At 41.1% G+C, this 17,333-nt stretch overlaps 1 protein-coding gene across 1 annotated transcript in view; it reads right to left on the reverse strand.

Moving 5' to 3' along the window:
• Nucleotides 1-7,833: 7,833 nt before the first annotated feature.
• The window catches only part of LOC113654812 (prospero homeobox protein 1-like), a 20,633-nt gene continuing 11,133 nt past the window's right edge, over nucleotides 7,834-17,333 (reverse strand). The window contains exon 3 of the mRNA XM_047819008.1: nucleotides 7,834-9,648. Coding sequence (XP_047674964.1) covers nucleotides 9,463-9,648 — 186 coding nt within the window. The 3' untranslated portion in view covers nucleotides 7,834-9,462. The remainder of the gene's footprint in view (nucleotides 9,649-17,333) is intronic.

A 17,333-nucleotide genomic window follows, 5' to 3' on the forward strand; every position in this document is an offset into this window, starting at 1 on the left:
AAAAAAAAAAAGTTGTTTTTCTTCTGGGAAAAACCTTACAGCATTTATGTAGAACATTGCACCGTGTTTTTGCTACCAGAAAATTAAGTAGAATCCCTTAAAATAAAGAAGAAGAGGAAGAAAGATCAATGATATAGTGACGAATAAAAGTGTCTTTCTTCATCTCTGGAAAACCCTTTCACATTGCAACTATTTATAGTTCTGAAAACTTTCCCTTTTTCAAGCCTTAAACTTCTTCATATGAACTTTTCCCAACAGTAAAATGTGAGAAAATCGTTTTTATTTCGACTCCAGTGAAAGATGTTGTGCTTATAGTTATATTTAGAAACTAGAATGTTACAAAAAATGAGTTCTGACTTTGATTATCAGGATCATCCACATAAATCTGCCTCATGTCCTGAGGTAAAAGTCACTCTCTGAGTTTAAACACGATGGTTTCTTGTTCTTAATGTATTTTATTGTATCGCAGCAAATTTAAAAGAAAATTGATCAGGCTTGTTTTTTTCCCCAGTACAACGATACGATCCGTCCTTCTGTGAGGAACTTACCTTAGCTTAGCTAACTAGCTAAATATTGAGCGCAGTTTACTGCTAATGAGCTACACATGACAATATTTTTCCCTTTAGAAACTACACAATACTTCCCAAACTTTTTTCTAGACTTTCATATCATTCTAATTGGTGTTAATAACATTGAAAGGAAAGATGGTTTAAAAGACCAATGAGGATCTCACGTTTCAAACGCCTGTGAATTAACACAGATGGAGAACTGAGAGCATCTGATAGCCACCGTGACTGCGAGTGAGCTTAAGACCAGACCTAACCTACAGGCTGGGGGAGGAATGACAATGGCTATTACACCATCTTTCCACAAATAGTCCAACAAGAATAGAGACTTGTAAACTTACAAGTCGTCAAAGGCATCTGATGTTTAAATAGAGGAACAGTGGAAACAAAGCTCTTTGAGTATAGAACTTTATTCGGACGAGTCAGTTCGCTTTTGAAAGACTTTAATTAATGTGCATCATGATCATTCAAGTATATCCTATAGTTGAAGTAAAAGGTCTCAGTAGACACACAGCTGAAACTGGGACGCAGCAAAAAATCAACTATAACTACTGAGCTATACACTGTCAGAGACATTCTTGCCACTAGGTGTCCCCAACCTCTCGTGTGTGTGTGTGTGTGTGTGTGTGTGTGTGTGTGTGTGTGTGTGTGTGTGTGTGTGTGTGTGTGTGTTCAGTGGCCGGTGACAGGCTGTTAAGATGTCTGTTCCATGTCTTCAGAAGCTTGTTAAAGGCCAGGCGTGTGATTCTGAGAGCTACGAGGTGTGAGACACTATATTTAAACCTGCAGGAGCTCTCATCTACAGCCGGAAGGAGGACAGAAGCCTTGAGCCTCTAACGGCACGAGCCCTTTTAGGTGAAGCTTACAGCAGGGGAACTGCGATCAAAGATTTATGAGAGCAAAGCTGGAGATACAAGGTGTCAGGGAGAGAGAGTGAGACAGGAAAGGAAGGAGACAGGGAAAGGGAGGGAGGGAGAGAGAGAGGAAAGAATATGTACGTTAAGTGGTGCGAATGTGTCAGGAATCGTAGAGTGGCATATGTCCTTAACAGACACAGCTTCATATTTTATAATCTCGGGTGTATATGAAGTTTCTCCCAGAGTGCTGGGGGATTTGTATAGCGGACAAGCTATGTGATGTAAACCTAACAACAACGGTGTGGGATTTTTTTTTTTTTACAAAGAGAAAACATGTAATCATTGATTTGTTGACTTTTTAGGCAAGGAGGCAATTACACAAGGAGTCTCCAGTGTCAGTAATGGTTTTTTTTGTTTGTTTTCTTGGTAACATGACAAAATTTGTTTTCATCCAATTGATGTTTAATAAGAAAAAAGTGATGAATTGACTTTTCAGAGACATCCCAAAACGTACGTGTTTATTGCTGTTGTATCAGAGGAATGAAGCCCTTTAGAATGAATTGTTACTGAAAAATTATCCTCTGGAGATGCCCTAAAGCTCTGCTTTAATGTAATAAAGCTAATAAAGGGGTTAAAATTTGAAAAATAAAAAGTGTTTTGTCCTAAAATATAGTTCGCAAATCACCTTGAAGATTGTTTTAAAAAAACAAAAGATTTTAATGCCGATTTTAGCTGAACTTTACTTGCAAATGTGTAAAAATTTGCATGATTAATTTAATTATTCAGATTAAGATTAAGAATGGTTCGAGGATGGCTAGTGGGTAAGTGTTTGCATTTTGTCTCCCAAATTTGTTCGTGTGGACCAAAATTTTTACATGAGATCCCGTTTTTTTTTATGACTGGTTTTATGTCTGTTAATGACACAATTAAACATTCAGCAAAAACTTCCAGGCATGTCGTTAGACGCAGTGATGTGTTTGTTCAATTTAGCCCAAGAACCGGGTGATGAACCGATTTTTTGGATAATCAGCCGTAATTGTGGCGCGAGTCGAACTGCCACATGACTTCATTTACTGTGCATTGTGCCAGACTGTAAGTGTGTAAACTACATTTACTACATTTATAGGAGCTTCTGCGCGGAGCAGGTGGCTCAGATATGTGCACGGGTGTGTAAGTTCAGATGTAGCGAACAGATGGTGTTTGATAGTGGAGCAGACGGTTCGTGTCACACAAAGATGCTGCCTCAGCCTTTCCCAAGGAGCCTTCACGCTGCCTGCGGACTGCGGGGAGAAGACACGATATCGAGAGAGAGAGAGAGAGAGAGAGAGAGAGGGAAAGGGAAAGAGTGTATGTATGAACAATGTGAATTTGAAATGTCGAAACTGACCATATCATGTCTCACTATTCACTCTGATGACAGCGTCACATCTGCTCTTGCTGGCCAACGCTAGGGTCAAAGGTGAAGGTCAGAATCAAAGGGTGCAAGGGTGAAACTGCCTGCTTGGATTTTAATTACAATAAGAGCCCATGATTGGCTAATGAGAGATGAGCAGCCTGCAGTACAAAGCCTGAATGATTTTAAGGAGCTTACACACTCAACATCTGACCCACAAACAGGCCGTTACTCGGAAATATACATAGCAGTTTTAAGCTAATCCACTCTTCACTGCAGCCGCTTGCATTTCCTCTTCGATCGTTGAGGATGGCTTGTTTTCGGATGGTCCGCTGGAAATCATAGAATCATAAAAAATATGATCACAAGTAGAGTTCAGTGAGTTATTATAAGGTGAATGAAGTTGAATTTGTGTTCTCGCATTAATAAGGTAGATAACTTTCTACTGCTTCTCATTCCTTGACCTGCTTTATCCTGCTGAATCCCAGGAGCACCCTTGACAGGATTCTGGTCCTACATGTTGAGAACTACACGTTGAAATTCACAACTCTGCAAAATTTTGAGTCTCTAAGTCTACAGCAAGTATGTCAAACTCAAATTCACAGTGGGCCAAAATATAAAACTGAGATAAAGTCACGGGCCAAACTGAATATTTATTGAAAAATTAACTGCAATTAACTGATATGTAATGTTCAACCTTTTTCATATGGAAACAAACTTTAGTTTTGCTTAAACACAGGATTTGGAACAACTCCTGAGTTCTTTCCCGAGTCAGTAACTCCTGAGCTAAACGCTGTTACTACACAAAACGCGGTTGTAGCTACCTCTCTACATTACTACGATAGAAAAGAGGTGTTATTTGTGTAGTAACAGCGTTTAGCTCAGGAGTTATTGACTCGGGAAACTCCAACCTGTGAATATGTGGCCAACTTCCTGCTCCTTCAGTTCTCTCCAGCGCTGGAAAGCTGATCCTATATTAACACGTCCTACTTCTTGTCCTTATCGTAAGTCTTTCTTCTCTTTCTTTCTTTGTTTTTATCCTCCATGTCAATGTTAAAACCGCTTTCTGCTAATGTCACACATGCACACTGAACACTCTCTCCACCCATATTGACAAGCCCCGCCCCTTTCTGCTCATTGGCTACACGTTTATTTTGATTTTTGTTTTGATTTTTGTTTATTATCAGCCCGACTCAGTTTTCTGAAGCATTTCTCAAAAATGCTTCAGAGACCCTGCCTTTAACGACTGTCAACAGAGAATGAGGGGCGCTTGCTGCTCATGACTACGCGTCAATACAGTGGCAAGGCATTCTGGGATTTGTAGTATTAGCGGACCATGCGGCTAGCCAGCTGTAATGCACATTTGATATGATCTTGCGGGCCAAATATAAGTTTGACACCCCTGGTCTACAGGCACGTGTAGAAAACGTGTAGAAAACCCTAACCCATATGGACTCTGGGAGAACAAGCAAAACACCAACAAAACTTAATCAAACCAGTAACCTGTAAGGTTTTAAAGCTACTTACTGCACCAACATGGTACCATTCCTGCAAAGTTGTATACGGCAAGCTACAACGTTTGCTAGGGATTAGTATTTAATATAACATTTTTAATATAAACTGTTGATGATCGCATTAACTGGCACCAAAATTTCCCACATGATCAACAGGTTCATCCACATCGAGCAGGCAGCTCCCAGATTTTTATTTCTTTTGGCATGGTTGCAATTGTTTTGATCCTTTGCAACAATAGTATCTGGTGATGATGGCCTTTTAGTATGGAATTCCACCATCTTTGGGTCAGTAAAGATGGTGGGTGTGTCTAAAAACCTGTCAGAATATAAACACTACCAAAGGGAGCAGCATGAGCCTGTGGTCTGTGCATGTGTACGATGCACTCGCTTTGATCACATTGTCAGCAATTACCTTGCATTGTGTTCCCGATGTTGCCAGCAATAAAAACAGTGACGAGCGCACCTTTACAAAAGTACTCCTCAAAAGAAAACGAAGAAAGCATAGAGATTATAGAGTTGACTCTAAACGCAGAAGCACTTTAATAACCATCCTCATAAAAGAAACTGGCTTCTTGAGCTCAAATTGCGGAAGATCGTTATTGTAATTTGAGTTATTGGCATTGGATTCTTCCAATCTTCCGTCCAGTCTCTTCATGATCTCTGTTTCTTTCTCTCTCTCTCTCTCTCTCTCTCTCTCTCTCTCTCTCTCTCTCTCTCTCTCTCTCTCTCTCTCTCTGTTGCTCTCTTTCTCTCACCATCTCCCTCTCCCTCTCTCTCTCATGAGGATGCATATATAAAGGTCTTTGAAACCTTTGACGGTTGAAGTAAGATGAAAGATTTGGCGATTGTGTTGCACAATGTCAAAGACCACTCCTTCATCTCCCACAGAACCAAAGGATCTTAAGATGAAAAGAGTATCTGAAAGAACAGTAACACAGTAACAGGTGGGGTCTTGCCTTTGTGTGTGGGTAAATATGCAATCTTGACTGTCTCGTAGTGTTTGCTCATAGACCGAGGATATAGAAAAGCGCAGAGAATACACCGGCAAAGAAGAGAAACCCGGTTCACTTGAGAATTATTCTTTGATCTCGAACCAATGTGCTTAAACTCGTAATCATGAAAACGACAACCTGTTGTTTATGACCTGTTTCATGCTTCCCCCAAACCTCTGACCACTGATCCACTGAATACGTACAACATACAGTAACACATTAACACCTGTTGCACTGTTCTAACTGAAGAATTGGAGAAAGTAAGATATTCCCAACACCTCACATTTACTGTGTGTTAAAATAAAGTTTTATACTGAGACCAAGTTTGGTAAAAGAAACTTCATACAGATTTTAAAGATGATTTAAGAGAACACTAACAAAACAAAACACTAGCTATCTAGCTGTTAAGACTAGCGTTAAAAGAAAAAGAAAATGGATTTATGCGACGTTGCATCTGATTTTGTTGTTACAGTGGACGAGGTTGTAACTTTTTTTGTAAATGTAACAAATTACTACAATTACTTAATTATTTAAGTACTTACATTTAAATACAACATCGCGATCTGGTTTTGTTGTCACAATGGATCGGGATATATAACGTTTTGGAAATCCGTCAGATTTAGGTTACATTTTAAACACAAACCATCAACTTCCTAGCTACAGATTTGTAAAAAAAAAAAAAAATGGAAATACAAATTAATGAACCAATAAATATATACAATACTGCATGAATTACTTGACGATTCACAATTTGTGAGAGTAAATTTGAGCTAAAAATGTATGAGGTGAAGTTACATAACATAGCTAGGTTAGCTAGCTAGGAACTAACACAATCAACTTCAGGGCAACGGATTTGAAAGGAATGAGAAAACGAATAGTAAACAAATAAATATTACTACACTACAGCAATATAAACTCAACTTAACAATTAATTACTAGATAATAACTTCTAGAGAAAAATGACTTAGATGTTAAAGTTTCAGGATTATACTTCTGTGCTTTTGTACAACTTTTTTTTTAAATAAAACACAAAGAACAACAGACGAACTACAAACTTCTTAGTAACTAAGTTGTGAGAATATTAATTAATGTTACAGAATGTACTAGCATGAAACCAATAAATGTTGTATGTAATGTAAACACAATACATCCTGAACACAATAATACAGTAGTTCCCAACCTGCCCTGATTACATGAGAATCTTAAATTTGGAGAAACACAGTCAGGTAAAAAAGTAAGATAACACACGTGCTGCTATCATTAAAAAAAGAAGAAGAAAAAAAAACTGCTTTTCCAAGTCTGCATTATTTATACAAATATCTAGCTCATAGGTTCGTGTCGCAACTTGTTAACTTGCCTTTGGGCCACTGCAGTGTGAGAGCATGCAACATGTTCATGAATTACACCAAACTGAAAAAAAAAATGCTTTAGGGTTTTTTCTTTTCAAAATCACACCAGGAAAAAGGGGCGGTCCTTACTTAGTTGTTGCTGATTGGCTGCAGTGTGGAAAACAGACAGCTGGAGGATATTTATTCAGAGGAATTATGAGCTTTAAGGAGTCTTTTATTTACAGTTATTTTATTATTATTTTAGATATACAGTGTTATTATTAATAGTATTATGGCTAAAGTAACTAACGCTAATCAACTGAAAAAAATTGTGGTAGTCAGACTTTCGTCCAATCACAATGGGATGTGGTAAGCCTATCAGTTAAGGTGTTGGGCTACCAATCATAAGGTTGTGAGTTTGATTCCTACGTCCATAAAGCTGACACTGCTGGGCCCCTGAGCAAGGCCCTTAACGCTCAGTTGTATAAAAAAATAATGAAACGAGATAAAAATTGTAAGTTGTTTTGGATAAGGGCGTCTGATAAAAGATGTGATGTTTAATAAAAAAAAAAAAGTTTTTGTTTTTGTTGTGATGTTTTCAGATTGTTGTTTTTGGATTTGTTTTCATTTAGCGTAGGTGTTTTGCATTTATCGTACTATCTACTAGAAATTGTTTGCCATTTTGTCATGAGCGTTTATTTATTCATTCATTCATTCATTCATTCATTCATTCATTTTCATTCATCATCTCAGGCGTCATCGGGCATCGAGGCAGGATACACCCTGGACGGAGTGCCAACCCATCACAGGGCACACACACACACTCTCATTCACTCACACACTCACACACTACAGACAATTTTCCAGAGATGCCAATCAACCTACCATGCATGTCTTTGGACCGGGGGAGGAAACCGGAGTACCCGGAGGAAACCCCCGAGGCACAGGGAGAACATGCAAACTCCACACACACAAGGTGGAGGCGGGAATCGAACCCCCAACCCTGGAGGTGTGAGGCGAACGTGCTAACCACTAAGCCACCGTGCTCCCCGTTTATTTATTTATTTATTTTTTTATTTACTTACTTACTTATTTATTGTTCAAAAATCATGTATACAATGCCATCTACAGCCGACTGTAAGAAAGAGAGCAGAAATACAAAAAAAGGAAAAGTGAACTAATCTTCGTTTCAAGTATATTTTCAATCTTTATTAAATAAAATCCAATGTCATTGCTTTCACTGAACAACAGGTAAGTGCATTTTTTTTAAATTCATATCCATACAGTACAAACTTTCAAATCGTAACATCCAGGAAAAAAAAAATAATAAATCGATCATATGCAAGGATTGAAATCGTGTTGTAATGTGTCCTCTTCAAACATGGTCACCTTTTAATTTCATAACAAGTCAGTATTCAAGAAACACCATAAAAATACTGAGCTAATTACCACACAGCAGAAAAAAAATAGTGTGCGCACACACACACACACACACACACACACACACACACACACACACACACACACACACACACACACACACTTCCTCGAAGGTTTCATATGACTCCTCTGGAATGAGATGTGTGTTGAAGGGCATTTAAATGTGTGTTCTTGAAATGCACAGTGACCGAATTGAAATTCTGATGTGACATAAGTTCTGTGATGATGACCTCCTTGTTCACCACGCAAAGAGACACCTCTTTAACAGAGCAAGTGCTACACACATACACACAAAGCATTTGAGTAAGCAGGACAGTGTGTGTCTGTGTGCGTGTGTGTGTGTGTGTGTGTGTGTGTGTGTGTGTGTGTGTGTGTGTGTGTGTGTGTGTGTGTGTGTGTGTGTGTGTGTGTGTGTGTGCTTCAGAGGGACTGGACCATTGCATTAAACATAAAAAAAAAAAAAAGCAGGCTGTGCAGCAAATTATAATTCAAAAAGGGGCGGGGTTACAGTACCCTTTCAAATGTGATTGGTGCATTGGGCCGTCAATCAAAGCCAGCCAAAAATGTCAATTCTTGGACCCATATAAACCAAAATCCAGGGTGAGGACTTAATGAAAAGCTATTCTAATGTAAAGTCTGTAATATAGTTTTGCATATAGTTAAAGATTTACATTTTGGAATAATAATTTACTTTCTTGCAATCTTATCATGAAACAAAGGGAAAAAAAGAATAGAAAGAAAGGAAGAAAGAAAGAAAGAAAGAAAAGAATAAAAGAAAGAATGAAAGAAAAACCTCCAAGTGCCAGTCTTACCCAAGCAGGAACAACAACAACGACAACAAGAACACCGACAGTAATAAAATAACAATAATAATAGAAATAATAATAATAATAATAATAATTCTATACACCCTATAAATGCAATGCCCACTTCTCCAGAGAAATACACACTTCAAAACGTCAGTTTGAACAAGCCCACGTCGTCAGTCACACCAGTTCACTGAGTTGTTTGGCTTCAGTATCGGGATTTCAAGAGGATTCACCCATAATTCCAGAGCGAGCAAGCAAAAAGTCAAAGGGCCCTAGTGGGACCAAAGTCCCTCCAAATAGGAAACATGAAAAAGAATAATGTAAAATAAATGACAAGAAATCTCAAAATTTAACTAGATCACCCCAAGGGAAAGAAAAAAGAAAGCAAAAAGCAAAAGAAAAAAAAAAAAAAGCTCAGGAATGCTACTTCATATGCCTTACATTAAAAAAAATTAAAATAAAATAAAAAAAAGAACAGAAAAAACTGGAATAATATTAAAAAGAAAAAAAAAAAAGAATCAATCGAATTGACCAAATGTAGTGGAGGAGGTTTGGGGGAAGTGTTACTCATGAAGGAGCTCCTGGAGACAGTTGGGAGATTTGAAGACCTCTGGAACTTCTGAGTCCAGCTTGCAGATCACTTTATAGATGGCCTTCTTCCAGGAAGGGTCCACGTCTTTCCCGGCCACGATGGCGTTAAAGAACTCACGCAGCGTTATCTGAGCCACCTCCAGGAATCGTTCAGGAACCTGCAGGAAGAAGGACAGAGAAATGTTGGACGTTAAGACAGATCAAGTCCTGCTGTCACATTGTTCTGATTAGAACGAGTCTCCAGTGTCATTCATGTTGATTCTTTTCTACAACAATATCAAGTGTATAATGTCCTTAGGGTGTGCAAACTTTTGCACTCACTACACAGCCCTACAGTACTATTTGGCACCTGCTTAATATTGTGCAGATCCTTTCGAGGCATGAAGAGCTCCACAAGACCCCTGAAGGTGTGCTGTGGTATCTGGCACCAAGACGTTAGCAGTACATCCTTTAAGGCTTTGTACAATAGGTACATGTCCATGAGTCTACCTAAACATTAGTAAACATTGTGTCTTTTGGCGAGATAACGATAACACGTCCTGCGAAAAAGTGTTCGGTCCAAGAAGAACTGTTCGAGGAACTCTTCGGAGATCCTTCTTGTATTATATATACTTTATATATATATATATATATATATATATATATATATATATATATATATATATATATGTTTTTGTCCACCTTACTGATTGGTCATGTACAGAATTTATGTTTAAACACACACACACACATTTTATTATCTACCCCAGTTTGACGGGCTTGAGGAAACACAATGATATGTGGCATTACACATCACATTGTCTTGCTCTCACTTCCTAAAAAAAGAGCTTTCTGGACACACTGTCTTGTGGAACTTCCCAGTATTTGTACAGCTTAAGTAACACGCATACAGTATGCACACTAAACACTGGAGGGGAAGTGAATATAGGACAGGTGTGTGTGTGTGTGTGTGTGTGTGGAGGGGTGTTTGTGTGAAATGCTCATAAATAAGAGGTGAACTAACTGTCAGGCAATGTTTGAACGTACGTGTGTGAAACGTAACAAGGTAAGAAAGAGAAAAGCAGAAGAAGCCCCAAAAGCAGAAGTTGTCTAGGGAGTAGTCCACTCGCTAATCTGTTCCCTGTCATGTATTCAAGACACCGCAGGTCACCGGTGTGACTCTCATATCCCTCTCAAAAGTGAAAAAAAAAAAAAAAAAAAACCTGGTTCACTTCTCTCAAAAAAAAAGAGACAAGCGTTTCTTAAGAAGTGGAATGTGCTTTTAACGGCTAATCCCTGAGCTTAATGATTTAGCTAGCTCGCATGCAGCTGGTAATGCTTTGATACAGTGTGAAGGATCGGTGTCAGTAGAAATGAGACAAAACGATCAGGAATGTACAAAGTGTTTACCTCAGAAGGGACGGTTAATCACGCTTAATTACAAAGAGACGCGGATTACACTTTGACGCGTTAGGCGTCGTTAGCAGTACAGATATCCTGTGAGTTGTGGCAGATTTACAGTAACAGTAACAATACAGAATGCTGTGTGGAAAGTTTGAGTTCATTCTCTCTCTCTCTCTCTCTCTCTCTCTCTCTCTCTCTCTCTCTCTCTCTCTCTCTCTCTTTCTCACACACACACATCAGGTCAAGTTCTTATACTCTCTTAAGGGCTATGTGTAAATGTGACTACAGTCAGTGTGTGTGTGTGTGTGTGTGTGTGTGTGTGTGTGTGTGTGTGTGACCAAAACTGCACTCCTCCTGTGCCCTGCAGACACTCATCAACAGTGTTAGGACACACCAAGGTTAGTGGCAATGCACACACACACACACACACACACACACACACACACACAGAGAGAGAGAGAGAGAGAGAGAGAGAGAGAGAGAGAGAGAGACCACTGCTATCTTGCAGTACTTCTTGGCAGAGCACCTCAAAACCCACCCTGTGTGAAGAAGGGACCTCTGTGTGTGTGTGTGTGTGTGTGTGTGTGTGTGTGTGTGTGTGTGTGTGTGTGTGTGTGTGTGTGTGTGTGTGTGTGTGTGTGTGTGTGTGTGCAAAGCATTGTATTGTAATTAGCATCGCTATGCACACTGTGAAGAATAAAAATTCTCAATGTGTGTGTGTGTGTGTGTGTGTGTGTGTGTGTGTGTGTGTGTGTGTGTGTGTGTGTGTGTGTGCTGTCTCTAAGTTACACACTAAACACTCCTACAGAAATGAAAGCAGTGATCATTGAAAGTTTGGCTGCAGGAGCTGGAGCTGAGCAGAGTGGCGCATTGCTAAGAATACTCCTGCACGGAATTTCTCCTGATGCTTTTGCTACGAAAGGACAGCGAAATGCTGACTGCGGGGAGACGCCAATGTCAAGGAGAAAAAGGGTACCGGTATTTTAGATCCTCTTGACAGAGAGAAGGAGAGGGAGGGAGAGAGGAGAGAAAGGGGGGAAGGTGGAAGTAGGCAGAGGTAGAAAGCTTGCGTGTGTGTGTGTGTGTGTGTGTGTGTGTGTGTGTGTGTGTGTGTGTGTGTGTGTGTGTGTGTGTGTGTGTGTGTGTGTGTGTGTGTGTGTGTGTGTGAGAGAGAGAAAGGTGCAGCCAGTTGGGGATGAAACCTGAGGGGGAAGGATAGAGTGATGGAATGAAAGGTGAGAAAGACAGCGATGAAGATAGACCGAGGGAGGAGGGAAAAGGGGAAAAAAAAGAAAAAGAGAAGCGTGAAGCTTGTTCTTGTCCTAAACACCCTTTTTCCCAGCCTCATTTGGGAAGTTGTATACATCTATATATCATGCAGTTGTCACTAATGTGTGTGTGTGTGTGTGTGTGTGTGTGTGTGTGTGTGTGTGTGTTCTTCAGGTTTGTCTTCATACTGATTGCTTTATTCGCTGCGGGACTTTTGTCCCCAGGCTTGTAAAGGGTAAAGAGGACATTTGTACTTGGCATGAACACACACTTATTTTTACACCTTTTTTCATTTCTAAAATAAAGATATATATATTTATTTGTAAAAATGTCATAACAGCAAGCGAACTGGACAATTCCTAGAAACACCGGAGACTCATTATAAACATCTTAAACAAACATTAATAAATATTACAAATCTCTAAAGCAGAAATATTCTAAACATCTTCTTACAGAAAACGGTATTATTTGTTAAACAACAGCGTATTTGTTCTGTTTATTATTAGCGTGTGGAGCGGTCCGTGACATGGCGATGCGTTGTTGAGTTGTCACTATAGCAACCACGACTGTCAGAGCTGCCGTCGGACGAAATTAATCAACACCTTCTGACCAATCGGAATTGAGAATAGAGCTCTGATATAAGGAAGATTTAAGTTTTGTGTGTGTGTGGGGTGTGTGTGTGTGTGTGTGTGTGTGTGTGTGTGTGTGTGTGTGGTGTGTGTGTGTGTGTGGTGTGTGTGTGTGTGTGAGGGGGTGATGGTGTTGGTTGCATTTCAGATTAACACCTGTCAAGTCTCCTCTGAAGTAGCACATAAACAGCTCTTAAGTGTCATATGGTAATGATAACAGCATAAGACACAACTGTGATATTCACACACACACACACACACACACACACACACACACACACACACACACACACACACACACACACACACACACACACACACACACACAGATACAGATACATCTTATAGTCCTCAAGCAGGTGTTACAGGACTAATTGCTGCTGTAAACACCCTTGACGACTGATTAACATTACAAACTTGGAGTAAAGTCTAGTTCCTAAAACACACTCTGACTTTAAAGGAGGTTTTATTGATTTTTTTTTTTTTTTTCTGGACAAAACCCGAACGAGAAGATCTCACACGGAAAACAGTCTTCCTCTGTCCTCCGCTTCGCTCTGCTGACAGAAAGCTTTATGGGATGTGAGAGTTATGTTTCTCAGATGGGACAGACGGCTTCAGATTTCCTCGGCTTTGATTAGCCAATGGAACATTGTCCTGCCTGAGCCACGGCTTTAAATCTGCCGTTATAACGCAGCACAAGCTGTCAAGCTAACTTTCACTCAAAGTGGGGAAAAATGTGAAAAGGCCGATCGGTGATGGGGTGTGCTAAATCATACGTAGCTAAGTGAAACTTTCAGTCGGATTTATGGCACGAGAGAGAGAGAGAGAGAGAAAGAGAGAGAGAGAGAGAGAGAGAGAGAGAGAGTATGGGGGGGGTGTTGAGACAAGAGAAGGGAGGGGGTTTAGTTCTTTGACACGATCTTATTTCATTTGGGAGCATGTTTTTATTTGTTCTGCACTGGCCAAACAAAAGCTGACCCTGAGAGATAAAGGCAGCGATGGCCTTGAAGGATTCACGGACCCCACATGCTCCGAGCGCTCCTGGTTAATCCCTAACCAGTGGCCTGGGAATGCGAAACGGAAAAATTCTCATGTCAACCTGGCCATTGGAGACGAGCTGGGAACTGCCCAGATACTCTCTCCTGGATGAGGGTGTTCATTCATCCTTATAGTGACTAAACAACTCGTTTCTCTTATTTATTTATTTTTTTTTAACATGTTATCTGGACTTGTCGTTGAAAGCTGAAAACACTTCCACACCATTTCTGTTTCTCAACGATGCCCTAAAGCCAAACCATGTTTGGTCACTTGCGTTGCTATCAGTGACAAATCGATAGCCGTGGAGGACGAGCCTCGATAAGCCTCATTGTGTCACAACATCCAAACACTCTCAGTCCCAGTTTGTCTATCTAGTTCTCTCTCTCTCTCTCTCTCTCTCTCTCTCTCTCTCTCTCTCTCTCTCTCTCTCTCTCTCTCTCTCTCTCGCTCTCGCTCTCTTTCTCTCTCCTGATAAACATTTTCCCTGAAACCAAGGCTCCCAAACCATGCAGCCTTGAAGAGTCCAGCGGGAGATTTGCCCTGATAGGCAAACATTGCAGGCTGAGTTGGACATTCTAGCATGGCCTTGCCACACACTTGTTTTTTTTTTTACTCTTAAGAGCCAGTGAAAGGACATCCAAGTCACGTCATCACTCTGTTTCTCAAGGTGTGTGTATGTGTGTGATGTTTCCACTGGTCCTCCAAGGACAAGGTCAGAAGTAGATAAAGAAGTATCAAATGTCTATCTAATTCTTGCGATGCTCCGATTTACCTTGCTTGCCACACGACCGGCATTAAATACACCATCATATCATCCATCATGACATTAAAACCGCTGACAGGTGAAGGGATTAACACTGATTATCTAATTACGGTGCTACTTGTCAGGGGGTGGGATTTATGTATCAGGCAGCAAGTGAACAGAGAGCTCTTAAAGTTGATGGCTGTGACTAGGAGCATCTGAGAGTCTCCAAAACAGAACAGTGGGTTGTTCCTGGAACGCGGTTGGTATTGCCTACCAAATTTGCTACAAGGAACTAGCTCCTGCAGTCAAATCCCACTGAAGAACTTCTGAAAGTACTACAGCTACTAAATGATGGAAAAGTGAATTCAGGGCACCAGAACTGGACCATGAAGGAACGGAGGAAGGTGGCCTGGTCTGATGAATTATGTTATCTGTTGGTTCCGTCATGTTACTGACACGTACCAACTTCCGAAACACTGTTGTAGACCTTCATACCAACGGTATTCTGCTATGATAATGCAGTAATGGTTCAAGGAACGCGAGACAGTGTGTTGACAAAACCTCTAAATTTCAAAGATCTCAATCCAATCGATCGTATTCGGAATCTCTTGCATAAACACTTGATCCATGCAGGTTCCACCTCACAACTTAAAGGACTTTAAGGATTTAACGGGACGCTAGATACCACGGCAAACCTTCAGAGATCTTGTGGAGTCCATCATGCCTCGATGACCTGAAGATGTTTTGGCAGCAACACAATAGTAACCACAATATTTGGTCTTAATGTTATGGCTGATTGGTGTATATTAAAAAAATATATATATTTATATAGAAGCTCGTAGTAAAGATTGCTCAGAGTTTCGTCCTGCTAACAGCACCGTAATGCAAGCCAGGCAAATTCATGCAAATGTCCGTTCGATACCATCGGAACACCTGAGACGACATCTTGCCGGAGATGTTCTTGTGCCTGCTGGATATCTTGTCTCCACTAACATAAACACACATTAATAGCTGTTCTAACCTCTGCTCTCTAGCAGTGTCGTGAGCAGATTGTGATGTAATCTGCATTACAGATGAGGCCCGAGCTCAGATGAGGGTTTTTTTTTCTAACGTCCTCCACATGGTGCCCAGATTGTGTTTGATTCAGGGCACACGGAGCAAAGCGGGGTCACGAATCAGGTCCCTGGAGTCAAACCATCACAAGTGAGTGTATAATGGTGTGGAGTGAGGGGTGAGAGTGTGTTAGGAGGGGATGTGGGTGTGTGTTTTCAAGAGTGGGAGCGGAGACATCTGGAGCATGTGAGGACTGGAGGACGTCGAATGACAACAAAAAAATACATCTCGAATAGTTTCTCGTTCTCTAACGGCGCATCCTGAAGTGTTTTATTTCTCTTATACTACATAAAACATTGATCACTTTGAATGTTTTCAAACCAGGAACTTTCTTTTCCCTTTCTTTAACAAGCATGAGGTTAAACCTAAAGACCATACGGTGCACAGACAGTCCAATCTCCTTATTTTCAAAATCCTGAAAGTTCTGTGGTCTAATACAGAATATTTCAGGACATACTTCTAAGTTTGTATATTCGGCCGCCGTTGCAAGGTTAGAGAGGATGCAGCAGATTAGCGACGGGCCGAGGATAGAGCCGAGGGGCACACCACGGGGGAAGCGAGCGACGCATCCAGCCAGCACTGATGGCCACCATCTTGGCGCGAACTATTTGGGTGGAAAAAAGGGACGTGGGAGGACTTGAGACAAGGCCATTGGCGCTCTCGTCCTGCCAAGTGTGTGCCAATCTCCTTGGCATGCAACGTGCACCGCTGAGGTTTTGGGGTGGTGGGGGGGTTGTCTCTTTTTTTAAGCATGTTGAATGTGACAAGCTGTTCCTTTGCATCTCAATATTCAAGATGGAGACAGGAGCAGGTGGAAAGGGAGGACAAGAGGAGGGAGGGAGGGAGAGAAGGATGGAGGAAGGGACAGAGAGATACAGAGAGGACAAAGAAGAAGTCAAGAAAGGAGGGAGGAAAGACATGGAGCGTGTGTGTGTGTGTGTGTGTGTGTGTGTGTGTGTGTGTGTGTGTGTGTGTGTGAGTGTGTGTTTTTCTCTCAGACCAGTGTCAGGACAGCGGTCTTTACTAGTGATTGAGGCCACTTTAGATCAATTCAGATTAAAAGCAAAGACCAGATCTTTCAATGTCAGCCTGAGGGAAAGGGTCTGGGATGGCTTGTGAAGTCATCACACACACACACACACACCCACACACACACACGAACACGCACACACACACACACACGCATACGCAGATGGAAACCACTCCAGAGCACGCTAGTCAAACTTTGACTCTTTGACAAGGTCACGTCTAGATCCGGGGGTAAAGGGCCAGGTTTCATGGGCAGGTAGAAAGAAGTGTTTGCGCAATTAAAAGAACAAGTTGCAAATCGCTTTTTGGGGACACTGAAACCCGAGTCCCAGATCCGACAGTTTTTTCACCTAAAGTGCACAAAAACATGCAAAAGTGACAGTCAGCGGCTACACGTCTGAATCAGATCCTTTTGTCTTTGCTAAATGGCTTATCTGGTCCGTCGTGTCGAGGGCAATATGAGAAGAAGCAGACGACCTCATTCAAACCCAATCCAACCCCACCTGCCCCGGGCCACGGGGGAGAACTGCACTCTGGCACTAAGTGCTTCTGTCTGGCACAGACAAGACTACCTGGAGTGTGTTAGGCAAGACGTTCCAGCCTGCAGGGAGACCGGCAGTCATACACGTACAGCTCG

The sequence above is a fragment of the Tachysurus fulvidraco genome, chromosome 9, assembly GCF_022655615.1.
Source record: "Tachysurus fulvidraco isolate hzauxx_2018 chromosome 9, HZAU_PFXX_2.0, whole genome shotgun sequence".
NCBI lineage: Eukaryota > Metazoa > Chordata > Actinopteri > Siluriformes > Bagridae > Tachysurus > Tachysurus fulvidraco.